This window comes from Limanda limanda, chromosome 14 (assembly GCF_963576545.1).
Source record: "Limanda limanda chromosome 14, fLimLim1.1, whole genome shotgun sequence".
In the NCBI taxonomy this organism is placed as follows: Eukaryota; Metazoa; Chordata; class Actinopteri; order Pleuronectiformes; family Pleuronectidae; genus Limanda; species Limanda limanda.
Genome location: NC_083649.1, coordinates 13,488,230 through 13,514,773, shown reverse-complemented (window position 1 = coordinate 13,514,773; position 26,544 = coordinate 13,488,230). Strand labels below are relative to the sequence as shown.

The 26,544-nt window shown below is 41.1% G+C and overlaps 1 protein-coding gene across 3 annotated transcripts; it reads left to right on the top strand.

Annotated features, from left to right (window-relative positions):
* The first annotated feature begins 151 nt into the window (after nt 1–151).
* trim37 (tripartite motif containing 37) lies at nt 152–17,220 on the top strand. 3 transcript variants are annotated; one of them, XM_061086107.1, is made up of 26 exons: nt 152–359; nt 443–623; nt 852–934; nt 1,276–1,377; nt 3,283–3,323; nt 3,576–3,692; nt 4,115–4,202; nt 4,446–4,568; nt 4,974–5,097; nt 5,642–5,709; nt 5,981–6,105; nt 6,247–6,297; nt 7,004–7,085; nt 7,457–7,533; nt 8,056–8,235; nt 8,359–8,473; nt 8,920–9,117; nt 9,314–9,447; nt 9,562–9,653; nt 10,774–10,995; nt 11,899–12,201; nt 12,386–12,535; nt 13,110–13,308; nt 13,429–13,514; nt 13,670–13,780; nt 14,711–17,220. In XM_061086107.1, the coding sequence occupies exons 3-26, from the start codon at nt 914–916 to the stop codon at nt 14,755–14,757; spliced, it is 2,856 nt and encodes a 951-aa protein (XP_060942090.1). In that variant the 5' UTR covers nt 152–359; nt 443–623; nt 852–913; the 3' UTR covers nt 14,758–17,220. The 3 variants fall into 3 exon arrangements, with proteins under 3 accessions (XP_060942090.1, XP_060942093.1, XP_060942091.1); XM_061086110.1 differs by having other exon boundaries at nt 443–736; nt 9,562–9,644; XM_061086108.1 differs by lacking the exon at nt 443–623.
* The last annotated feature ends 9,324 nt before the right edge of the window (nt 17,221–26,544 follow it).

Here is a 26,544-nt window from a genome sequence, read left to right as displayed (position 1 = left end):
CGATCATCTTCAGGTGGGTATATATAACCTGCTCTGCGGCTGCCACTACACACGGTGGCGCCAAATCCCCTTCGTGTGTCTGGCAGACGCGGAAGAGTCCACAGAAGAAGAACAGGAGGCGTCTGATTGGTTATTGCTAGGGGACAGACAGCTTCAGAGCAGCCTCTACATCCTCGATACAGGACGATAAAACTCGTAATGTCCACAGTTTATCCCAGTTCTGTCTTATCACACAACTTTATTTAAGTAGCTTAATGTGGATAAACCAGCGGAGACGAAGCCTTCTATGTTTGCTAACATTCACAACATGTAATGTAGCCCCCTGTTCCTCCCCAGGTGTGGCAGACGAGGCTGAGAAGGTGAGTGAACCACCTTGCTAATGCCAGTTAGCTAGCGAGCTGTTCTATCTACATGTTTACTTAATGCTAATGTTTGTTATTAGGAAGAGAACCCGCACATGGATGAGCTCGGGTCCCGACAGGTTGTGTGTCCGTGTGTGTGCTGATGCTGGGCCTCTTCCTGCTCTCTGACCACACAAGCTAGCGCCGATGTTCACACCCTCAGCCCGTGGATACTGGGTTTCAGTGATATCTGTGTTTTACAGCAGGGGTCATGTAAATAGTGTGGGTTTTCAAAGCAAACATGTCCACCTCACTGCTAAAGCGATTAATTGGTGTATTGATTAGTTGGTCTGCAGCTTGAACATGTGCATTTCCTCGTGTACATGTGTGTTATAGTGAGTCAAAGCTATTTCAAATTTGAATTGATAGTCAGACAGAATAAGATTTATCAAATACCTCATTTGGAGCTTTTTTGAAACTTACTAATACAAATTATACTTTTCTTCTTAGACCACTGGCTACGGCTTCTTAGTTTTTTTTTCCTGAGATCAAGACACTTCAAACTGACTGAAATGGATGAACAAAGTGTTGAGGTAAGTGTCGCACACATAAAGGTCCTGCAGCTGGAGATCCTACGTTTTCACTGCATGAATGTTTAATACTAACGCTTGGCCAGCAGCCCAGCTGGTAACAGTCTGAAGGCTGAACAGTACTTGGCTGGTTGAGCTGCAACCTGATAGTCCTGCAGCCATTTAATACAAACACATAGTGTGTGTGTGTATGATAACGAAACGACAACAGTTGCAGATGGTTCGGAACCACTACATTGACAACACATTAGTTTTAGCAAAGTCAATATACTATACATTATTATGGTGGGTGGCCACACTCTAGATAATTAATTGGAAACGCTGCATTTTCTGTCCGTGTGCAGAGCATCGCTGAGGTGTTTCGCTGCTTCATCTGCATGGAGAAACTGAGAGATGCTCGGCTCTGCCCACATTGCTCCAAACTGTGCTGCTTCAGCTGCATACGAGTAAGTCACAAGAGATGTTTTCATCACACGTTCTGCTGTTAGTAGTGAAGTCTGGTATTAAAGATTCAGTGTGTAGAATTTAGTGACATCTGGTGGTGGAAGTTGCATGTTGCAGCTGAGTAAGCCTCACCTAACCCTCTCCTTCTAAACATGAAAGGGAACCTGTGGTTAAAAAAAAAGGTGTTTACTTTGTCCAGTCTGTGCTACTGTAAAAAACATGGAGTCCTCTGTAGGGAGGACCCGCTCACGATTTGAATATGAATTATTTGAATATAAACGGCCCATTCTAGGGTAAAGAAAACAACAATTGGTACAATTTTAGATGAAATAGACTAGTGCAAACATCACTTGGATATTTTACATTACATTGCTCAATGGCTGCCAAAGATCCCTTTCACCTAAATCTTGCACACTGAACCTTCAAGACACATTATTGGTTATTTGTGCATAAAGATGTATAAGTAACATTTCTTGTCTGTTAACTGGAATTGTTTTAGTTTTTTGGAGATGTTTCACCTCTCATCCAAGAGGCTTCTTCAGTTCTAACCGACTGCTGGGAGCCCCCGGTATTTAACCTGTAGTGTCATAAGGAGTCGACGAGGTTACCTGAGGAGCTGGACCTGGTCCTGTTGGATTCGTTGAGTGTCGTTTGTGCATCGTTGAGTCGTTGAACTCAACATTGAGGTATATAGAAAAAGCTATGCTCACAGATCAATATTTACTTTTTGACTCACACCAACCACTGAAGCATAAACTTATCAGAACCCTGCACCATTGGGCTCAGTTTGTACCAACAAGGTCAGACAACAAAGAGAAAGAACAAACATAAAAGGAGGAAAAGAAGGATCAAAGGGACAACGTTGTGATCTTTATGTTGCTGGAGCATCTGAAAAACTCAAAAGGATTTTCAACAGACACCACATCCCAGTACATTTCAGGCTCACCAACACACTGAGGCAGAAACTGGTCCATCTCCACACCCAGACATAAGCAGGGTGATGATGTATATGCAGTTGAATGTAGTAAGGAATCTATGCACAGATCTGTACATTAGGGAAACTACACAACCCTTTCACAAACCCATGGCACAGCACAGGAGAGCCAACTGCTCAGGTGAGGACTCCGCAGTCCACCTACATCTGAAGGACAAGGGACATTCATTTGAAGACAACAATTTCCATATTTTGGCCAGGGAAGACATATGGTGTGAAAAAGGAGTGAAGGAAGCCATCTACTTCAAACTAGAGAAACCATCTCTGAACAGCGGAGGAGGTTCAGGACACTTCCTATCAGCCACATGCAGTCCTGACAGGGGCGGCTGTGGCTGAGGGGTAGAGTGGTCGTCCTCCAACCTAAAGGTCGGCGGTTCGATCCCCAGTCTGAACCATCTGCATGCCGAAGTGTCCTTGGGCAGGATGCTGAACCCTGAATGGCCCCCCATAGAATAACAAAGTGCTGCAAGTAGATGCACTGTATGAATGTGTGGGTGAATGTGAAACTGTACTGTAAAGCGCTTTGAGTGGTCATCATCAGACTAGAAAAGCGCTATATAAATACAAATCCATTTACCATTACCATTTACTTCCATTACCTGGAAGTTTCACTACAATTCACACCTTAGTACACATGACTCACAGAGTCTCGGATAACCTCAATGACTTCTGATGACACTACAAGTTACCTGGGACTCCCAGTCAGAACTGATCGAGCCTCTTGGATGAGAGTGGAAACATCTTCAAGAAACTCTACCACGTTTGGTTGGATATACCGGATGACTGAAAATCTCCACAGACATTATTGTCAGTTATATATTTAAACAAAATCATGTTGGTTTACCATTGGAGCACTTTTGCATTGATTGTATTTTGATAAGATTATTCTTATTTGACATTTCTCCTTTCAAAGCGATGGTTGACAGAGCAGAGAGCCCAGTGTCCTCACTGTCGGTAAGCCCCTGCTAACACACATCAGAAACCTACACACTGTCAATATTCAAACTGAACAGAAATGTTACAGACATGTTTTCACTATAAACACTGTTTCTATTTTTTATGGACTTAATGGGCACACACATAACACACCATTTATCATCCACCCTCCACACACATCCACCAGAGTCTTTTGATTATTGTCTTGTTATAAGGTGTTTGCTTTGAGGTAACGTATATTAATATGTGTGCGTGTTGTTCTCCACACAGTGCTCCGCTCCAGCTGAGGGAGCTGGTCAACTGTCGCTGGGCGGAGGAGGTCACCCAGCAGCTGGACACCCTGCAGCTCTGCAACCTCACCAAGCATGAAGACAATGACAAGGACAGGTGAGCGCCTCCTACTGCTCTTTCACTGCCTTTCCTACCCTCCACTCATATGTTTATTAGGGTTCAAGGATTACTTCCTATGATTTTTGTATTATTATATCCTGGCCACATGTATCACATCCTGCCAGGAAACTCTTTCCATACAACTGTTTTTTGAACAAACCTGCGGTAGTTTTGTTTTTTTCATGTAAATAATTTTCTGCATTATTAGAAAACTGTTACTTTTAATGTCACTTCATTTGAAATACATTGCTCCTCTGCTGAAAATAAAGAAGTCCCGGCAGCTCTAATGGAATTCCGGTTTCATCTGAGGACGGTAGCAGTGAATTTAAACCGGCTGACAATTAGAGTGTTGACAATTTAAAAGTTTCCAGAAGAGCCTTTTCTCTCTGTCTGATGATACTGTTGTTGGATTCCTGCAGATGTGAGAACCACCATGAGAAGCTAAGTGTCTTCTGCTGGACCTGTAAGAAATGCATCTGTCACCAGTGTGCTCTGTGGGGAGGCATGGTAAAGTTCCACGGCTTTGTTTTTAGATTTAGTTTGCATGCACAAGTCACGAGCACATAATAATCACCATAATTATTTACATTATCAATCTTCCACAAAGTAAAAGTAAGGCTGCATTTTCTATTGTCTGCTAAATATTTTTTCAATCAGTAGATTGATGTTTTGATCATAAAAAGTCTGAAGTGGAAAATAATCTCATTAAAACATGAATCCGAAATGAACTATTATTTTTCTTTTACCCAGCACGGTGGCCACACCTTCAAGCCTCTGGTGGAGATCTACGAGCAGCATGTGACCAAAGTGAAAGATGAGGTTGCCAAACTCCGCCGCCGCCTCATGGAGCTTATCAGTCTGGTGCAGGAAGTGGTGAGGACTGCTCTTTTTCACACGAAATGTCAAATTAAATGGCAAGGAGATTTACCCGGTACATTCACCTTCCTCCGAGGATGAAGTCTGTCCTTTCTGGACACAGAATTGGTTTTCCATTGGTGCACCCTCTGATACAATGGACCCCACGCCATATGATGTCTCTTTTCTTATCCTAGAACTCTCTAACTTTCTTTTGTGAGATTTCTTTGTGTGTCACCAAGCCGATGGTCACCAAGGCAGTATAGTATCGCATATCGAACTATCACCTCATTTAGGTTGGCATCAAAAGACAGAACATACAATATTTTTGAATGTGTTACTGATTAATAAGTAACACTTCAGGAGTTAAAAGTTGAGACCAGATATCTGTGAAATACAGTTAAATGCGTATGTGCGTTTCAGGAGAGGAATGTAGAGGCTGTCAGGGGAGCAAAGGATGAGAGAGTGAGAGAAATCCGAAACGCTGTGGAAATGATGATCGCTCGTCTGGACAACCAGCTGAAGAACAAACTCATCACCCTCATGGGTAAGACTTCAGGATACAGCACTGTCTTGTCTGTCTTGTATCTTGTAAACCCAGAATCAACACAGCTGTGTGGATTCTGGGTTTACAAGATACAATTGCAGCTTGTAGGTAGATGTAAAATCAAGCAAAAAATCCCTTTTGTGATGAAACCATAGCAAAAGAGCTACTAAAAAAACCTTGTCTGACCACAGTAATAAAAGCCATCAGTTAATATATAGATGAAACCATGAATGTTGTATATCTCATGTCTGAAAGGATCTATTGTTGGTGCGAGACACCATAACTGGCACTAAAGTGTGTCTAAAGGTTGAGACCTGACCTAACATCGTATGGAGGCTCCCTGCTCAGCGCACAGAGAGGTGCCTTTTATAGCCTTGGGTAATGTCCATTTGAAATATTTATCTGTACTGAGTGGGTGCATGCACTCAGTGCTCACACACACACAACCTGCATACTCACCCACCCACTCACACTCACCATCCTCCATCAGGGCCGACATTCAACACAAGTAGACTGAAAATAGAAATGTGCTCCTCCCCACCAGGCCAGAAGACGTCCTTGACCCAGGAGACCGAGCTGCTGGAGTCTCTGCTGCAGGAGGTGGAGCATCAGGTCTGTTGTCTGCAGCAGCTCAAAGCTCCCTTTCAATTGGCTGCATTGCATATTGTTGCTTTGTGTGTTGTGTGATAAAGACATTTTGGTCAAAATTGATAGATGATGCATTCTGAGGCTAACTTACACATTGAAACATGTTTGTTTAATCCATGCTAATACTGAAAAGTGTGCCAGCCTATTTCTAGACTGAAACACCACCATTGTTGATGTCTGAGCTGTGTGTCAGTGGCTACAACATCATATTTTTGCTGTTTGTGTTTTGGAACAGCTTCACTCCTGCAGCAAAAGTGAACTCATCTCCAAGAGCCCAGAGATCCTGCTCATGTTCCAGCAGGTCCATCGGAAACCCATGCAGTCCTTCGTCACCACGCCGGTCCCTCCAGACTTCACCAGGTGATCTGCTCAGCTGTAGGGACGGGTGTCACAACATATCATGGCCATGATTGCATTTAATTAAAATTATCATCAACAATTTATTCCATTGTTTATCGGTCTTGCCTTGTGTGTAATTGTCCTTCCTCTGTGTGCTTTCAGTGAGCTGGTTCCTGCCTATGACTCCAGCACTTTTGTTCTCGTCAACTTCAGGTAAATTCTCTCTTAGGCTGTATTTAGACAAATATGCTGCGACAATAATATAAGTATAAAATAGACTTGTTTTCAGTTGTGTACGTAGTAGTAAATAATGTAAGAATTGATTCAGACAGCTCCTTCTATCTTCAAAACAACATTTTTAGAGTTGTCTGATAGTGTTGGAAATAGACCGATTTTTATGCCGCTTCTGTGTCTTTAAACATAGGTGGATCACGTTCCTGTAAACCATTTGTCTACACTTGTTCTACATCCTTTCACTATACAAGACTAATTCCATGTCTGTTTTTTGGGCTTACTATTATTTTTGTTGATAATATATTATTCAGCTTTGTGGAAATCTGCTGCACTAGTTTCACCATTCATTACTATTTATATTAGTTACATGTATTTAACAGACATTGTATGCTTTAGTGCAGGATACCTTGAAGGTAGTTAACCAGACAGTAGCAGCTGTAGTTACAGCACAAACTGTCTTTGTTTAGGGCTGTGTTTATCTGAAATGAATATTAATAAAGTCAGTTGTGTGTGGTGGTTGTGGATGAAGATTATGAGGATGCGTAGTACTCCCACTAAGTGGTCCCACCCGCCACTGTACCAGTTTGAAGAACTTGTTTAACCTGGAGAACTCCGGCAGAACCCCTGTTGGTCATGGTTATGAGTATGAGTTTGAATGATGTGTGTGTTTTTTGTATGTTTGTAGCACCCTGAGGCAGCGGGCGGACCCAGTGTACAGCCCGCCTCTACAGATATCTGGACTCTGCTGGAGACTCAAAGTTTACCCAGTGAGTGTGAAACAGTTTCCTCTATCAGTATTTTTCCCTTATAAAGAAATATGAAAAAGAAAAGTATTTTCCCCAAATGTTGATTTGGGAAATAAAGCATCTAGCTACTGCTCCAAATTGTGACGATCAATACCACCCTTACATCTGTCATTAAATAAGAGGCTACAGCCAGAAGCATGTTAGCTAAACATAAAGACTGGGAACAGGGAAACAGCCTGTTTTTTCGCTGTCCAACAACTGTAACAAAATGAACATACCATAACCTAGAAAGCTGAATTATTAACTTGTTATAGTTTGCTAGTAACTCCATGATGTAACAGTAAATCAATGCATGTGTCTCTGTTAGTAACTATTAATATGTGTTTCCTCAGGATGGTAATGGTGTGGTCCGTGGAAACTACCTGTCTGTATTCTTGGAACTGTCTGCTGGACTCCCTGAAACATCAAAGTATACATTATTTCACTATATACGTTCTTTGTTTTCTTTCTCTCTATCCTCATGTTCCTCTGCACAATTTTTTCCATGTTTTTAACTTTTCTCTAAGGTTAAACCTGTGGTTACATTATCGTAGCTAGAAAGCACACCTAAAGTATGAATTTAATAATTCTGCAATATTCATTAGTTGTTGGCAACAGAAATAGGGGATTGTTGAGGCTGCTTTTAAATGAAATAACTGTCTGAATACATCTCAAGTCCTGAGGGAGTCTAGAGGCAAAAAGCCTTGCTGATATAAATCAAAGTCTATATAAAATGATCTTATGCATTGTTTTACAATTGGAAGGCAGGAACCACGCTGTGCTGTTTGTTTTCTTAATTTCAAATGGCACAACAAGGGTTGTAAAATGCATTTACAACCTTTTGTTATTTGTGGATTTCAGTCTTTCAATGGCCCAACTACTTCTGAAATCCTGTCTCACGTTTCTTGATGTGTATTTTCCTGATTAGTGATGTTACCTTGATTCTGTGCAGGTATGAGTATCGAGTGGAGATGGTCCATCAGGCCTCCAACGACCCAACCAAAAACATAATTCGGGAGTTTGCCTCAGACTTTGAGGTTGGTGAATGCTGGGGCTACAACCGCTTCTTCAGACTGGACCTTCTGGCCAGCGAGGGCTACCTGAACATGCAGACGGACACACTGGTCCTCTGGTGCGCTCATGCACAAACACTCACATTATCATCATTCTGCAGCTCATTGCTCACCTGCACCAGCACTCAGATATTACAACAGGGTAACAGAATGTGATCAGTTTTTATCTGTGTGCTGCACAGCTACCAGGTTCGCTCACCAACGTTCTTCCAGAAGTGCAGAGATCAGTACTGGTACATCAGCCAACTGGAGTCGGCCCAGAACGGCTATATCCAGCAGATCAACAACCTTAAAGAGGTACTGTTGTGTTTTGTTGTTTGTATTTGTGTTACAAATCAGTCAAGATTGTAAATTTCCAAGTAACAGCAGCTTTGTGAAGTTTGGGATACAACCCTTAAACCATATCGACCTGCACCTGCAGATTCCAAAGTTTCATATGTCATTTTACACTTGAGATGCATATGAAATGATGCACAGACATCTATTCATTCATATTCATTTATCATTATAAACATAAGATAACTTAATTGAAAACTTTTAAAAAGATGCTACACAATGTAAATGCTTTTGTCAGACACTAGAGCAAGAGGGAAGATACCAACCCTTTAAGACAATGAATTTGCTAATTGATTATTTTATCACTGTTTTCACTTCCCAGGATTACAAAGCCCAAACTGTGCATACACCTGTTTGTTTATGAAAAATTAGTGTTTCATTAATCTCATTCATATATCTGATTTCAGAGGCTGGCCATAGAGCTGTTTCGCCGTCAAACGTCACGCAGCTCGTCCCCCCCTGACATGAGGATGGCTTCAGGCACCACAACCTCTGAAAAAGACCCTCGCTCAGTGAAGAGCGACGATGATATCCAGACCATGTTGTCCAACACAAAATCACAAAAATGTGAAGAGGAGGAGAGGACGCAGCAGGATGATTCTAATGTAAGGATGGAATATCAAATTATTTGACGGAGTGAAATACTTTCTTTTTGCTCACCCACCTCCTATGTTTTGTCTTTTGTATGTTTCCCTGTTAAAGTAAATTGTTGACATTTAAAGTAAGGCCATGTTAGATTTTGGACTGAAGAAAACACAAGCCCTGAGCTCTGTGTAATGACGGTGTGACTCTGTTGTTCAGGAGCTGTCGGACGGTGACTTGGAGGTGGACTGTCTGACGGAGGAGGAGGTGAACCCACTGGATGGCAGCAGCACCTCAGGGAGCTCCACAGCCACAAGCAACACGGAGGAGAACGACATAGATGAGGAGACCATGTGAGTCGAATTCCTTTCACTCCCTTGATGTAGAGCGGTGTGGAAGTTAGTTATTTTTATTTTTATATGTGCATTGATTACTGAAAACATTTTTGTTTGTATATGTTTGCACAGGTCTGGGGAGAATGATGTAGACTTCATTGGGAACCTGGAAACAGAAGAAGGAGAACTTCCTGATGACTTGGCTGGAGCCACAGGTAAATTCAGTATGTAAATCCCACACTTCAGTTTTACTTTCCTTTTGTCACAATATGTTTCTTTGTTTAACTCTGCAAAGACGATCTGAGATCTATTTGTTTGTGTGTCAGCAGATATTGTGTGTGACTTGCAACATAATTCAATAAAACGTGGTTGAAACTTTGCTTTGGATCAAAGGAATCAAACCTAAATTATACTTTTCACATCTGCTCCTGAGGATCTGCACCATCTTGTTGCAAGCATCTCAGAATGTATGACCACATTGTGACTGCACATGTGGAGTCAACAGATCTCCTTTTGTATCCAATGTCCGTGTCTTTGTCTCTTTTGGAGTATCGAATGAAAAGGGATTTGTATAGCGCCTCCATGTGTGACAGCACAATAGTTTTCTTAAGCGTCTCAAAGACAAAGCTGTCTGTCCACCTACATTTGGGCTCAAAACAACCAGTTGAAGGCAATGTTGTTTTACATTTATTTTTCTGTTCTAATCTGTTAAAGTTGACATTTCTGAAAAATTACTTGTGTAAATCTGGAGCCATCAAATATTGACTTTACCACCGGAGATAAAGACGTTGTTCAGTCTTCAGTTTAGGGAAATAAAAGCCTCAGTGACTATTTGGTAATTTACACAATCAAATCTATTTGTGTTATCGCCGACTGCATAACCAGCACATAGTGAAGGAGCTGCTCAACCACTATCACTGTGTTTGACTCTGTTGATGTTGAAAGGCCTAAAGAGGATGAGTCATTGTTGAAGCACTGGCCCCTCACAGTGTGCTGATATAGATAGAAACACCGTGTGTGTGCGTGTGCGTGTGTGCGTGCGTGTCGTTTCTGTTGGGGAGGAGAGTTGAGGATAGACAAATTATGACCTAATTTTGGCCAAAATAAAATTAGATGGTTAATTTCATTAAGAAAAGTCCAAAACCGATGGAATAGTTAGATAGTACTAATGATCTTGATTTTAAGACAAATCAAAATGAACATATATTTCTATATATACTTTCATAATTATTTCCATTGTCCTGGATTTTTAAGTTTGTAATTTTAGTTTGATCAAAGCCATAACTTTGGCAGTAAGAAAAGTCTTTGTCCATATTAACCATATGTGAAAACTCTTGCTTACAGGTGGATCCAGCTCTAGTGCACCTTCCTTACACCGCAGTGCTGCTGCTGGTCGCAGTGGCAGCGGAGCTGCTGCTTGTGGTGCCGTTGGGCCAGGCAGTAGCAGCCTCCTGGAGATTGACCCGGTCATCCTGATCCAGCTGCTGGATCTGAAGGAGCGCAGCAGCGTGGAGTCTCTGTGGGGCCTTCAGCCTCGGCCTCCTGTGTCTCTCCTCCACAGCCAAGGTCTGCAAACACAGCTCGCAGCTCACTAACAACAGATCATTCCAGCTAAACAGAGAATCAATACACCAGATTACACACAAGGTCCCTTTGGATATGTCCCAGCAATTATAGTTGAATGAGGTTAAGAGACAGGTTGACTTTGCTTTTCCTGCTCTACCCAAAACATTTGAGAAAACACGTATACATTTACAATTTTATTGATTGAGACCCTCCCAGATATTTAGATGCCATTTTGTTTCTCTTATGTCGGAGAGATTTTGTGCCTTGCCTGAAGGACTAATGCCTTGTTTAAACACCTTGTTTCTCTTTTTGTTCAGTGAGGGACAAACTGTATAAAGTGCCCCAATTGGGTCAGTTGAAGTTTTTTATTCATAGATGTGATATTAACCCAGTGTAACAGATTCAGTGTTTGTGTAGAAGCGATATTTTTGTTGTTCATTGTTTTTAGAATAGTTCTCCAGTGTCTCACCCTGGTGGATGATTTTACTAATTGTATTTACATTTTATTTTTGTGACTTTTTTTTGTGACGATTTAATCTTCATAATAGTGAACACGGAATATAGAGCTGAGTAATATTTGAAGAATGAGCAAAGTGGATCAAGCTGAATCATAGTCAAATAGTAATGAGATTTAAAACTCTATTGCTGGACAGTATGTGGGTGGTAGAGGATAACGGAGAGGAGCGTTGCTCTGTGCAGCGCCAGCACCATCTTCGCTTCTCATATAGTCTTTTACATTATATGCTGTCATCAGGACGGGGACTAAAACTGCAGTGTACTATGAGAATGGGAGTATTTGGGGAAAATAGGTTCTGTGCATTTAATCTACTTTATACATATTTTAAAACCCACATTTCATTGAACATAAATAAGACGTCTCATTGTGGTTTCTGTCTCTTCCAGCTCACACTCACTCCAGGAAAGAGCGAGAGCGGCGGCCTCAGGTGGTCCGACGATCAGCTCCAGACTCGGGGGTCCTGATTCGCCTCAAGGCTCAGATGGCAGAGGTCCGCAGCAAAATGTCAGTCAAGAGTCAAGGGCTGGAGGCTCGGGGGGCCGTGGAGCCCAGGCCTGGCCCATCAGGGGCTTTCAGTGTGGAGGAGGTTCCCTCTCACCACGCTGATTCAGAGCTGTCAGCTTGTCGTAAGACCAGTGAGCTGGACCTCCTGGGGAGAGCAGCTGCTCGGTCCAGGCCCAGCCGCCCTGGTGAGTAGTGCCACGATGCTAAACTGCTACTACACCAAGAGTGCAATAAACAAAGAAAACACTCAGTCTTTGTTTTAAAAGTTAACTGAAAGGATATTTGACAGTTAGTGGGTCAGGAGCACGACCTGAGATGACATGTAATTACATTTTTGTGTACATGTGTGTTTCTTTTTTCTGTACGCAGCCAGGAAATCTCTCTCTCCTGTCCTGGACAGCAGTGGCTCTCTAGTTGTGAAGAGAAGGAGTCCAGAGGAGCTGGAGAAGGAGTTGAGAGGAGCAGAAGCCGCCACAGAGCTCAGCCTGCATCCTAAAGAGGGACTGGCAGCTGCAGACGGTCAGTCATTTATTAACTTGTGTTTCTATTTAAACTTGCATGGACAGAGGTTTTCGTTTTTGGTGACATATCGGCAACATAGACATTATATAATTCTTTTGGTGAGCCATACCATGATTATTATTAATTGAGGATAACATAATCTCAGAGAAAATATGGTTTTAGTCTATTATCAAGAAGGTTATATTATTTATTATATATGATTCAAATCAGAGTTAATTTCGCTGTATTCATTTAGGAAGGAGTAAACTTAATTTAAAACCATATAAATTGTTCAATGTTTCATTAGAAGGAAGCAGCAGTGAACTATGTGAATTGATGGGGTGAAACAATTTGTTCACATTCCCTGTAGATTACCTCTGAGTGTAAATGCTGTATTTCTGCTGTTTATTTTACGATCTAAGATTTATAACAAAATATTCCCAACCATAAATGCTTTTTTATAGTATAATCCTTCTACTGTGTTGTGTTTTTGTTCTCTGTAAGCCTGCAGACTCATGTGTCTATGGTATTACTCAAACTAAACCTTTTCAAACATAGTTCATGACTTGCTTATAACATGTCTCTTTTCCAGGAGTGCTGAAGGCTGACGGCCCCCAGGGCCCCGGCTTGTCTCAGGGCTGCTCCTCATCAGAGCCGGCCTCCACCTCCAAGCAGCAGTACTCAGTAGAGCCACAGCTGTATGGGAACTCTGGGCCAAAAGATGATATCTTCTCTTTGGGAGGACCAAGCTACTTAACTGCCAGCAAGAGCTGTGGCAGCAGGACCCTGGGGTGAGTCTCACAGACCCATCATTCAGGAATAATATCACTATTTAGCCACCGCAGTTGTTACTAAAACTGCAACAGCGAAAGCCCCTTGTCTTACAATGCTTCCATTATCTCCCTCCACAGGGCAGCAATGTTGGACTGTGAATCTGAGAGCTCAGGAAATCAGTCTTTGCTGGAGGGACCATTGGCACAGCCACAGTCAAAGGAAGGTTTGTTCACCCTCTGCCACCCTCAGGATCTAATATATTAAAAATAAAATTAGTGCAAGTGCCATATTAGTTAACTTAAAAAAGTGTTCAATAATGATCACTGTAATAATAATAGACAGGTTTGGTGGTCTCATCCTGTCTCGCCCTGTTTGTAGATCAGTCTCCCTCTGTCCTGGTGGCAGCAACAAGCAGTGACAGTGACAGTGAGGACGACGGGCTGCAGAGCAACAACTCGAGCTACGACAACCAGACTCCTCCCTGCACAGGTGACACACACACTCCCAATGTACATGATAACACATTCTGCATGTGTTTAGGTTGTCTCAGAAGATAAATGTAGTTTAAATCTTTATTCATCTATCAAAGATCCACAGATGGTCAGTTTTGTGTTTTGGTCCCAAAACCGGACCATCTAGTGCAGCTTACAGTGCTGATGCAATCTGTCCAGACATATAAAGACCTGCCATTGTGCACAAAACTGCTGTGACAGTTCCTAATACAGTTGTTGTCTTTGTAACAATGACCCACTTAAACGCACAGGCTGAAAACAATAAAAGCCCAGGTGTTGCAGCTGGTAAATATCCAACATTGCATCTGATGCTGTAACACATGGCAAAAAACAGTCTATCAGACTTTAATATCAAATCAGTGACATGCTACAGCGAAAACACAAAAATACATCTTTTTGTATAACTTTCTCCCTCGCTGTGATCAGCTGACTGAGTGGGTTTATATTCAAACACTGTGGAGGTCGAGGCTTCATCACTCACATCTTAAAAGGGATAAAATGATGTGGATTATGTGATGAAAACATAGAATTTTATTTAATACATGAAGCATTTTTTCATGTATTGAAATGGAGACGGCCTCAGATCTGATCTGATGGTTTTCATCTGCAGCAGTTTCTCGTCTCTCGAGAGGAACCAAAGCTTCAGTGGATGAATAATGAACTGTGTCTGTTTCCATTTATTTTTGTCACATTTTCCTTTTATTGCTACACTTTTGCACCTTGGCCAATGGTTAAATTCTGTAGTTGATCTTTTAACTTTTTTATGATTTTATACTTCTCGGGTGTTTTTATGCACCGGTGATGTTAAAGCTCTCACTGAGCAAACGGATGTTACCAAGCTCCACAGAGTGGCTGATAATTCACTGTGGGTTCATTGCTTTGCTATTTCTTCTTCTCCTTCCTCCAGGAGAGCAGCTCATGTCCGATGACATGAGTCTTCCTGCTGACAGGTGATTCCCTCTGAGTCTGTCCGACCTGGCACCCCGCTGCTTTATCCTCCGTAGCCACACAGTCTTGCAACAATGGCCGTGGACAACACACAAGCTTGGTACACAGATTTGTAGAGTAGAGAAGCTGCTTGTTATGCATGGACTCAAAATTCATGACAATTCAACAATGGGTTGTTTGATCGTCTGTTCGTCCAGAAAACGTGCATTCCTTGGTAAAGACGGGCGGTTGATCAACTTCACATGGTTGAATAATATCAATGTCATTAATACAGTGTGATTGCATAGGAAAATGCACATAGACACAAAGAGAGCGAGAGAGAGAGAGAGAGAGAGAGAACCCCAACATCGCAATTTTGCCACTTAAAATAATGATATTTCTCTCTTCACTGCTCAGCATTTCTTGGTCGTCAACTTTCAAACACGTACACACTTTCCCTTCTTTCATTCTATCTTCAGTAAGTGCATCTGAGGAAAACATGCCTGGCACAGCCGTGTAATGACTGGATTTCTAAAAACCTGCAGCTCTATCTTAATACTTTTATTTTGCAAACCTGAACCTGGGCTACAGGCCGTTAAGTCACTTCTATTAACTTTAAGTACACATCTGTCACTTTTTCTGTGTATAAATGCTTTTATTAATCTGAGGTTTAAGTGAGTTAACTGTAGCCTGTCTATAGGAAATTGAATCTGTTGAGTTCAGTCTGCTCTTCAGTCTCAACACCTACTCGACGTCCTTCAGCCACGTTGGTGAACTTCCTTTTCTGATGTAAACCTTAACATTTTCCCTTTCCTGGATATTTATGTAACAGTCCTCACTCTGAAAAGCAGTAATAACAGGACGGTCTGTCTCTGTTTGACATTTGAAAAGGCTGAAAGATCACAGAAGCATGTGGATTTTAAAACACCTGATGCACTGCTTTTCTTGCCTGAAATTATGAAGTATACTACAGGCGCCATAACAATGTCCTGGTTCAATCTGTGTCTGCACAGACTGTAGATTAGCACTAAGCAGTACTGCTCGTGCAGATGGAACCTTTGACCCAAGCAGAAATACCTTGAACAGGACTCTTTCCCAGTAGGACCAGCACAACTCTTAGCAACCAACAGTGGCTCTGATGCCTTTAAGGGAGCGATGCCAGTGTCATTGACTTAGCATATATTATACCAAGACCGTGACACTGAAGCAGCCAAGTTAGCATTCAGCTTCGAATTACACAGTAACACCAGTGTCTTTCCTACTGAGACATGTCTCTGTGCCTGGTTTGAGTTCAGTGCTGAAAATGCACAGCAACACTTGTGTTTGGCTGCAACAAATGATACTTGTGAGTAATAGTTCATGTTTTTCTTATTTTCGCAAGTTAGTCTTTGGTGTATAAAATGTCAGCAAGGAGTGAAAAATGTCTGTCATATTTTATTCACAAAGGTATTCCATAGTGTTGAGAATCCACAGAACACACTGTCAACAGATAAGATTGGAAACACGTCAGACCCTGAATGAAAGTGTTGATGCTTCTTTCTCTGGGTTGCGTCTGGAAATGTTTCTGTGCTGTGAGCAACACCAATCAAATTCCATTTAGTTTTATGATATTGCTGAAGAGGTCGGACATTTCGGATAGATATATTAAAACCATAGCAAATTACACAAGAACAATCTACACGATGAGACATCAATAGAGCAAAGAGTTTCTTCACACCTTGTTATTCATATTTATTTGAAACATAAATAATCTGCTCTTAAAGTTGAATCTACGGTGCATTTAAGTCCCTTTTGTAGCTGTCAGATGTTGAAAGCAAAGATTTAATAATGTAAATATTTAACACGTTCTCTGCACTGATAACTCGCACTTCCACCGGTTTTTCTTCTTTTCCAAACTCTCAATAAATGGAGCAAACACATTAGAAGTTGAAGGCTGCTGCCAAACGGTGAACACCATCTGGAGAGAACGTTACAGAAGTTTAACAGACCCAGGTGCGCTTTGTTGATTTACTCTGAAGTTCTGAAAGGGACACTGTCCTCGTCATTGAGCCACATCTTATTTTGAAGGCCACTTGTTTTGTTTTGGATAAAAGATAAGACTTTACATATTGTTCAGTCATTAGTTTACATTGTAAATATCTTGCCTGCTGTACATCGGCTTTAACGTGCATGGCCTTATTGGCTGGGTGGAGAGAAAAAGGTCGTAACAATGAAGCTTGATGGTTTAATTCACTTCTACAGTTCCAGTCCAGTGATTTCAGGATGTGATTTCCTCTTTTCCTCCATCACTGCTGCTGCTCACGAGTTTGATGGAGGCATTTGGAAACAGCAGCCACGTTTACAAGTTTTTTTTTGTTCAGATTTTCTCTTATTTGTGCTTGTTGTGTCAAACCCTGCTCTTGTTGCGAATGTTCACAGGATGTACTGTGCATTGTTCAATGTGTACATTTCTCTTTTTGTCTAATAAATAAAATGTTTTACGAACGTGAACATGACCATTTTGTCTTTTCTTCTATCTCACATCACTTTGCACGTTGATCACAGATGACGTGAGGTTGTGACAGGGATGTCGAATGCAACAAATTCTAATATAGATTTGTCCTCAAGCAATTTCTGTGCTTAGTTTCCCCAAGATGAAAGTTAAACTGGTTTATCTTTAGAGGTTCTGGTTATTTCCATGGTTAAATAATATATTTGAAGCAGAGCAACTGTGAACTGTCAGTGATGGATGGTGGTTGTTTACAGTTGTGGTTATAATCCGTCTTAGTTTTCTGTTTGTCTATCCTACGGGTTTGTTTCCAGCCTGTCTGTGACTGCTCGTGTTTCCTACAGTGGTGTAAGAACTCAGATCAATATGAAAAATTGATACAATATGTATGTATGTTATAATGAAATAAAAGTCCTACATTCAAGTTTGTACTCAAGCAAAAATTTGAAAGTTCAATACAAGAGTGAAAGTAATCTCTCATACAGAATCAGCCATTTTAGAATTGTTTTCGTTGCATTATTGGATTATAATTGTTTATGTATTAAGAGGTGTCTCATATTGTCCTAATGTGGATCTAAATGTTGTCCCAGGGGACTGGATGTCACTCAGCATGCACAAGAAGTAGGTCATCGGTTTTGTTTTCTTAGTCATGCCTAAAGGCAAAATGATAAGACTGTGAATAAGACTTGAATCTACTAAAAATAGACACAACCAGTTTTTTAGTCAGGTGGGCGGCCTGAGCCCTGTTGTGTTTTACTGTGTCCATGACTGTATACAGGCAATGCTGATCTACAAAGGGCTTGATTTAATTGTAGAGTAGAATATTCATTTAGCATCAGATTATTACACTGAATAGTAATTTATAAATTGGAGTCCTGACCCATTGTCATCGTATTACATGGGGCCTTGTTTCTAAGCTCAAGACAAACCCTCAAGTTCTTTCCCTTCTCTGAATTTCATTGCCCTGTTTTCCTCAAAGCCAAAAACCACTGGGATGGAGAAAATAAAGCCAGATTACGAGTGCGGTGAAATGATGAGTCTTTTTATAGAGAATGTGGAGGACTGCTCACTTTTGTAAAGCTGTTTATATAACGGCAGACAGCACTGTTCCGCCTGAAAAGCCTTGTTACAGCATCAGAGTGCTCCTCACACTGCACAGCTCCTGGCTCTTCACTCTGCTGTCAAAACAATCTGCTCAGGTTTCCCATCATTCACCTGCAGCACGACTAAACACATCTCCACTTCCTGTGAATCCTGATGTGTGTTGTCCAACATTCCCCGGAGACTGCCTGACCCGTCCGCGGCTCAAGAGGAGTCACAAGATGAATCTGAGGAAGTTCTGAGATAGTTTAAGATAAGAGGAGAGGTCAATTAGTTCCACTAGACAAACCGGTCACGGGTTTAAACATTTTTTTGTGGTGAAAAGGCCAATCTCGCTGTGTTGACTGTTGTTCGATGAAATTAAGAGATTAGATGGAACAGCCTGCTACTCTGTGTTATTATACTATCCCAAGAATATTTTTTCACTTACTGTAACATTGTGAGATCTGGCATTCTTTGATATTCACCATTTCCCCTGGGAATAATGAAGGGGTTTTGACAACAAAAAAGAAGCATGCACGGGACTGTTCTCTTTAAGTGTGTGAAATTTGGGGACTGTTGGGCCTTGGTGGCGATATGCGCACTATTGAGTGTCCTTCAGAACTGTTGACTACAGCTATGTGGAAAATTGTAGTGGAGTAAAAAGTATTTTCCTCTCTGCAATGTCACAGAGCACAGTGTAAAGTATCAGAAATTGGAAATACTCTGGTAAAGTATTTGAGTTTCCACCACCAGCAGTTATCATTTCATCAAACTGTCCTTTTGAGAAAAAATAATGAGTCAGTTATTAACTTCAGTGCAGAGGCCTGGAACATACAAAGTGTTTTGTACATATTGTACATTGTCCATAAACATGTCAATACAAGACAAACTGTCCAGATTTAAAAGCATTTGATAGTTACAGGTATTTTTTGTTCTTGTGGCTCTGACCATCAGCACATAAATTCCAATTGAAACTGATCGATACTACAAGTCTCAGCTTTAATTTAGATAGATTCAGGAGCTCCAGTGTGATGCTGCTCAGTGGGATTGTGATCAGGTGACTGACTCAGCCAGTCGATGAAATTCCTCCGCTCCCGCAAACGTACCTGAACCACAACAGAACCAGCGCCAGGTTTGACCGGTGGCTTTAGGTCATGAGCTGCTCCTTTGTTTCTTCACACTTTCCTCTTCCCGTTATTTTGATTTGTCTTTCATCAGTCCACAGAACTTTTCAATAGAATTACACTCGTTTATCTTTGTATGCTGCAGCCTTACCTTTCTGTTTTTGAGTTTCGCGAATGGTTTGCATCTTTCGTCTTCTCTTGATCAATTGGCAAGGAAACATTAACATCTACGTCATAAGGAGTATTCTTGACTCACAGTCATAAAAAACGTTTTCTTTACCATGCTAATGATTTTTCCTCATTAATAGTGCTACTTATTGGGTCGTTTTCCATTTCCTTGTTTCCCGGTGTAAACCTACTTATAGAACACTTTGGTTAAATTACCTTTAATACCTCTCTGTTAGACATTCCTCTGACAGCGCTCCCCCTCAGTTGTCCCAATTTACATAAAGAGAAAAAAACAAACTGACAAAGGAATAATAGGCATCAGCCAAAGACTTGTTCTAATCTTTATATACATGATAATTAGTCACCAGTTACATCACACATTTTTATATACTACAGGAACACAGTTAACACAGGTACTCAACGTGGGTTTTACTGTTTTTTTGTTTTATATACCTATCCTGCATGTTGAATAAGAGCCAATCATGCGGCTTGTCTTCACGTCTGGAGAACAAAAAGGAGCGGACTGTTGACTTGAATAAATCACAGCCCTCATCGGTCCCATCACCTCTTCAGACCTACATTTGAAACGAGTGCACGGCTCCAAAAACTCCAATCAATCATTTCAAATGTACACGGACGTCCAAACTGCAGAGGAAGGCCGATACGACTGAACTGTCCTGCCTCCTGTACCACGAAGAAAACTTCATATTCATTTTTTCCACAAACGTGCATGATTAAGTTTAGATCTCAGTGACGTCATATTTCACGAGGAGGTGAAATCAGGCTGACTGGTGACTTCTTGCAGGAGGTGTAGGAGTGTGTGAAGCAGCAGATTGTGACTCATACTCCTATCCTCTATGGGAAAAATGAATAGGAAATTGACTTCAGGAACTCAGCGGTTATGCTCTGTGACCTTTCGAGAATGGCTGACAACTGCGTCTCGTCGCATCCATCAGCAGAAGACAAACCCTCAGAGAGCCTCTTAAAGCAACGTCATTATTGCTTACAGAGAAATAGAAAAAGCTTTTTTGTGTACATAGACACACAGTGCAGATTCATGGAGGGCCCTATACTTAGACAGAGATTACAGGAGGGCAGAGCCGGACTTCTGCTCGCTTTTATTATCAGGGGAAGGAAACATCCGACTCAGAGGATCTTTTAGTGCAGGCAGCAGAGCATGAGTGAGTGAGGGGTTTTCTCAAGCTTAGGTAGAGGATTTACCGCGATTAAAGATGAAAGAGTGAAACGTCTTTATTGCTCATACAGTGACGACTTCTAGCAATTTTTAATACGATGAGTAACAGTGCACTATAACTAATTCACAGGGTTTGGGTGACTGCCACCCACGCATCCTTGTCACTGAGCGCTGCTGTGGTACACATCCTCAGCGCTTCACTTCCTGAGCTCTGGAAGACCTGCTGTGAAACTGTCGGGGATTTAAACCAAACCAACAGTAAATCACAGAGGATGGAAAACTACTGCTGCACTGCACAGCTGCTCTGAGGCGTAGCCACAAGTACAACATGCCCCAAAGAATCGGTCAGAGCAGCACAGAAATACCACCAGTTACAAAACAAATACAATTGTATTTTGGTATAATAATAATAATTTTAACATCTCAAGAATCTTGTAATAATGTCAAAGGACCAAGTATCTTGTTAACACGACAAAGTATCTCAAGTGGTCAATTGCAACAGTAGAAGCAGCCACCTTAGCATTGTACATTTTTGAAAAAGGTGCAGACATTCATATTCTCTTCACGATATTAATTGTGATAACTGCCATCGTCGGGTCAACATGTTTATTTGACCGTGACTTGGCTTCTACCTGAATTCCCGTGAAATAATAACATCTCCATCAGTCTCAACTGTACTTTGCACTAGTGCTAACTATCGGATGTTAGCATGTTAGCACTCCTAACTACAAAACATTATACCTGCTTGTTAGCATTGACACTGTGCCCGGTTTATCTTGGTCGTGCCACATGTTTTTTATTTTACCTATAGAGTTACATGCACATCTTTTCAAGACAGAATTATCATTTTAATGAAAAAATCAACGCTACACTACATTAGCCTTTGCTGCTCGGGGACAATTGTCCTTATTCACACGACCACAAGAGGCCACTAGTCTAGAAAAAAAAAATATAGGTTGTTTTAAGAGTTTGAACAAAAACTGATATGTTTTTGTGTGAGGAAAGAAAGAGAATTTGGCAAATCTTTGAATTCATCAGCACATATTTGACCTTACTTCCATATGTGCAGAAAGTGTTTCGGGGGGGTTAAACCCTCCATTTATTGTTGGAATCATGAGGTCAACGCAAAGGTAACTAGTTCTTTAGGAGTAGTGACTCCTAATGTCTGTTTGAATGGAAATCGTTGTCATTATAACAAGATCCTGAGAAAATGTTTTGTTTCCTGGTGTCATCTCTGTCTCTTTGGGGTTTACTGCCCTGTGTGTGCCATGTAAAAGATCTCATCTGTGATGTAAATGACAAAAAAGTGAGGCCCCAACTCCACAGCAGCTCGGTGTTCCTCATCTCTCATCAACACCTTACTAATCATCTAACACCTGCAGAGTTGGAATAAGAACCTACAAACCACTGATATAATCTGATTGGCAGGATGCTTTTTTAAGGCTCATACTGATAATAATTAAAAAAAAGAACTCAAAGCTGAAGATTGGAGACACAGTATTTCAAGCCGATAATAAACATCTTTAGATATGTTCTCCCAAGATTTTAGGGTGAGAAAGCAGGGTGAACCAGCAGCTAGGCCATTATAGGACACTACAACTCTCCAGTCAATGCCAGACCAGTCCAGCGCCTTTATATACGTTAGTAGCTTTTGAAGGCAGAGGCCGAGTTCTGAGAGTGATGCCCCTCAGGCCTCAACATCATCACATCATCATCTCCACCTCCGTGTGGTGGTAGGAGATGTGTACAGTCCAACATCCAACTTTTTAAAGTCAATATCTGAGCCATGTGTCGAGCCTTGTGGAGCATGGAATAAAACCACTGATTTATAAGACAGAATTATTATATACACCCTTCCAGCAATTGCTCAACTCACAATTAGTATTCATAATATACATACACATCCATGCCCAAGTGACATAGTTGAGATGACTGTGATTTCCATTGTTTTCTGGTACTTCTCCCATCTTCTCCGCATATCAACCAATGCCTCTAGAGACAACAACTGTATCACTTCCACAAAGGGATCCAGTGGCTTTTTGTGTGTTGAGTGTCTAGACAGTACATTCCTCATGGCTAAATGCCCCAAAAAGAAGAACCACAACCTAAAAAGAGTTTATCCCCTCACGTTGACCCACTTCACAGAGTCTTTGAGAACGTTCTGGGTCATGAGGTACTGTACATTCTGCTTCATTGACAGTCCACAGGATGGTTAGAGGAAAATCCGAGGTGGGTCGCCATCTACCAGCAAGACTGAAAACGGGAAGTGGTGGCCGCATTTGTCAGGGATGACAAACCAGTACCAGTTGTTGGATAAATCACCTTCTTTAAATATCTCATCTTCTCAGTGTTTCCTCATTTAGTGACATGGGGCAGGAAAGTGGAGGCACAAATAACAGATCCTGGTTATCACTAACATCCTGACCTTTGGAAATTCACTGCATCAATCAAAGAAATTGGGGAATGACGGTGTTAGGGAATGTTATGGAATAACTAATAAACGTTTGATAAACCCCACCCCTGAACAGTCATTGTTCAATCACAGCAAAGCAACCGCAACTACGCACAGCATGGCACGTCACATCACGTTGACCATGTCCTTGTTAGCCTTTTCCAAAGCAAAAAGCGTAAAGGAAATTATTGAAGTGTTTCTGGCTTCTCCAACCGTCTGTATCACGTCTTATGGAACGTTAGCAGCTTAAGCAACTCTGTCTAAATCTTAACATTAAATAGCATTTCATTTGCTAAACACATTATTTGGTCCAATTGACTGGATAAAGATGGACGACGTGACTTGTCCCCAAGGTGTCTTGATCACCACCTGGTGGATACAGTATATGTGAGTCATTGGGACATGGACCAGACTAAAAAGTCAAAGAAAATATCAATTTTTTCTTTAGTCAAAGATGGTATCTGTCATTTTAGGTAGTTCTTATCAAACTGATCATATGTCCAAGTGCTTATTTTCCTGGTAAACTAGATTTAAATGAGTTGTTTGACGCACTGTTGCTCGAGCCCATGTATTGGCGGCACTTATCTACTGGAGACAATAAGAAGCTAACTACCTGCACCAGGCGACAAGGTGACGGGTTTAGCAACAGTAAGGGGGTGGGGCTTAGCGATCGTCAGGTGCTCCAACAACAAATATCACGATAAAAGGGAACAAAAGTGAGTTAAGGGTAATGTTCTTTGAAAGTGACTGGCCATCCGAGTTATGTACTTAATGTGGCACAGGCTTTGTCTGTGATATTGTTCACAGCAGTTTTCAGAGTAGATTTGTGGGATAGTTAGTCTAGTTATTCATGGTTAGAGACAGTAATAGGATATTGTGTATTTGAAGGAAAGTTACACGTTTAATGCAAAGTGTCTTTCCATAGATTAGTCTCACCAGGTTAAATGGGTATGGGGCTTAGCTTTAGCATTAAGGGATTACATGAACCTTTCATAATCGTATCATCATATAGATCAAGAGGAGGGTTATTATTTGATGATTAGATACTCGTTTGTTAATTATGTTTGGATGGACTACCTACCATATCCGGTGTTAGATATATCAAAACCAATGAAATCAGCAGAGACCAGGTTTCTATGCCTCAGTCAGGCCTCAATTATAGAGACACTGTGGGGTCATGGGAGCCGGCCTCAGTAGACTACTCTGACAGAGGGAACTATCTTGGAGTTTGTGATGACTGGGATGTTTGCTGCGTAACTGTAAAGCTGTTAACACCACAACTATATTTACAGATAGAAAACTCTTGTTCTCTTGTCTCAGGCTACTAAGGCCTCCGGAAATGGGCAGATTCTCTTCATGTTATGCAGAGGACTATAGCGCTACTAAATATAATAATCAACATTTTGGCAAATTCACTTGCTTGATGAGGGGATAAATACCGCTCTCGTGTCTGTACGCTTAATAAGAAGCTTCAGTCGGTTTATGATTAGTTTCGCTTGGCATTAATCTTCAATAAAGTGATTAAGCATGTTTTCCACAATGTCAAACAATAATTTTGAATGCAAAAGCCAGACTTGTCTTCATGGTGATATTAATATAAATTCCAATTGAATTATTGAATAGGCTTTAGTAACACACATGGAAGGCACGTGTTCTGCAGCTATCCCAGTCCAACGTTAAACAGTCCATCAAGCCTGCTGGAAAACACTTCTATTCAGTGGGTTTTGTGTGAAGGTCAATTCACTTGAAATACTTGCAATAACTATGTAGCCCAACAGCAAATATATAACAAAAATATATTCTTTCATACTCCCTTCACTCCCCGTAAAACCCATTAACCCAGGGTTATATCCCCATCTGGAATAGTGGACTACATTAAGCCTTTATTCAGGTAAGTGACTGGTAATCTTTTATAATCAGGTGTTAAGTGCTTTTATCTGTAGACGAAATGTGGCTGGATAATGGCTGGGTCAGTGACTTCATGAGAGGGTGCAGAACAGCATGTGCCTCCAGTCTCAGAAACCAGGAGCAGCAGTTGTTCTGTCCTCCTCCATGAACTTTAGTTAACTGTGAGGGAAGAATAGCGGAGAGGACAAAGAGGGAAGCTGTGCAATTTTACCCTAATATAATGCTAGGTCGCTGACATTCTTGACTGCTGTCTTAAGACAAAAGATGAAAAGATGATGTGTTGCCTCAACCTACACGGGTAACAGAAAATAAAAGTCAAGAAAAATAATACAGCTGAGTGATCATACAATCAACCCATAATACAAATTTGTGTGAAAGGGTCAATTAAGTAATGATACACAAACGTTAGCACTTTTGGTTTCAAAGTGTTTTTCAAGGTTTAGTCTAGGCCCTTTGGCTCCACTGAAGGGAAAACTCACTTCTACTGTTCTAATTTTAGGCCAGGTCTTTTCAACTAAATGGGAACAGTTTAGTGAAGGATCATAACTTTTAAACTAGATCTGAACTAGAAAGATTCATCTGCATAGCCAATATTATTTTTGGCTCATATTAGCTTAGCAAATATAGCAGGGGAGACTTGTGTAGTTGAGACAAGTTTTTCGATGAAAATTCTGTCATTCAGTAAATATATTCCATGCGATTCTTTAATAACCAAATTCAAAGGCTTACTTAAAAAAAATTACATATCATTGCTGTTGAATGGTAGGAATATTAATATCAGTGCTACCTTCAAAACTGCAGTATCGGCTAGCACCACTTTTACCTGACATCACTAAAAATGGCTCAATGATCTTGGCTCCAAAACTCGGAAGAAACCCTTTAAAGAAGAGTGGAGGGTCCTATAACACAACAATGATCATGCAGTGACATATTCAGCAAAGTTCAAGTGTTCACATAGTGTTGGCCATGTGGGGTATACTCTTCTTCTGTAAGCTAAGTGGTGAGATAATTATCTTTTCTTTCTCTGTATACTTGCTTTAAACATACATAATTTCTGTCTTAACACTGTCAAGAGAGGAGCGACCAAGCATTAAACTTGAACTAGTGTTCAGACAGCATTTCCAGCTCAGGCTTAATTTTGACTGATCAATGGTCACAATGGAGTGGATCTAGCTTTGCACTTTACCGCCAGCATTGAGGAGCAGGTCCTGTGCTCAGTGGGCCAGCTCACATTTGGTAACATTTTGGCTGAGGACAGTGAGCACCACTCTTCTGACAGAGAATCAATAATCACATGACAACTGCAGGAGCCACAACTAACTGCTATCAAAAGAAAGACCTGTTGTTGAAGGCAGTGGTGGGTGGGTGGGCTGAGGGGCATGGAGCGGGACCGAAT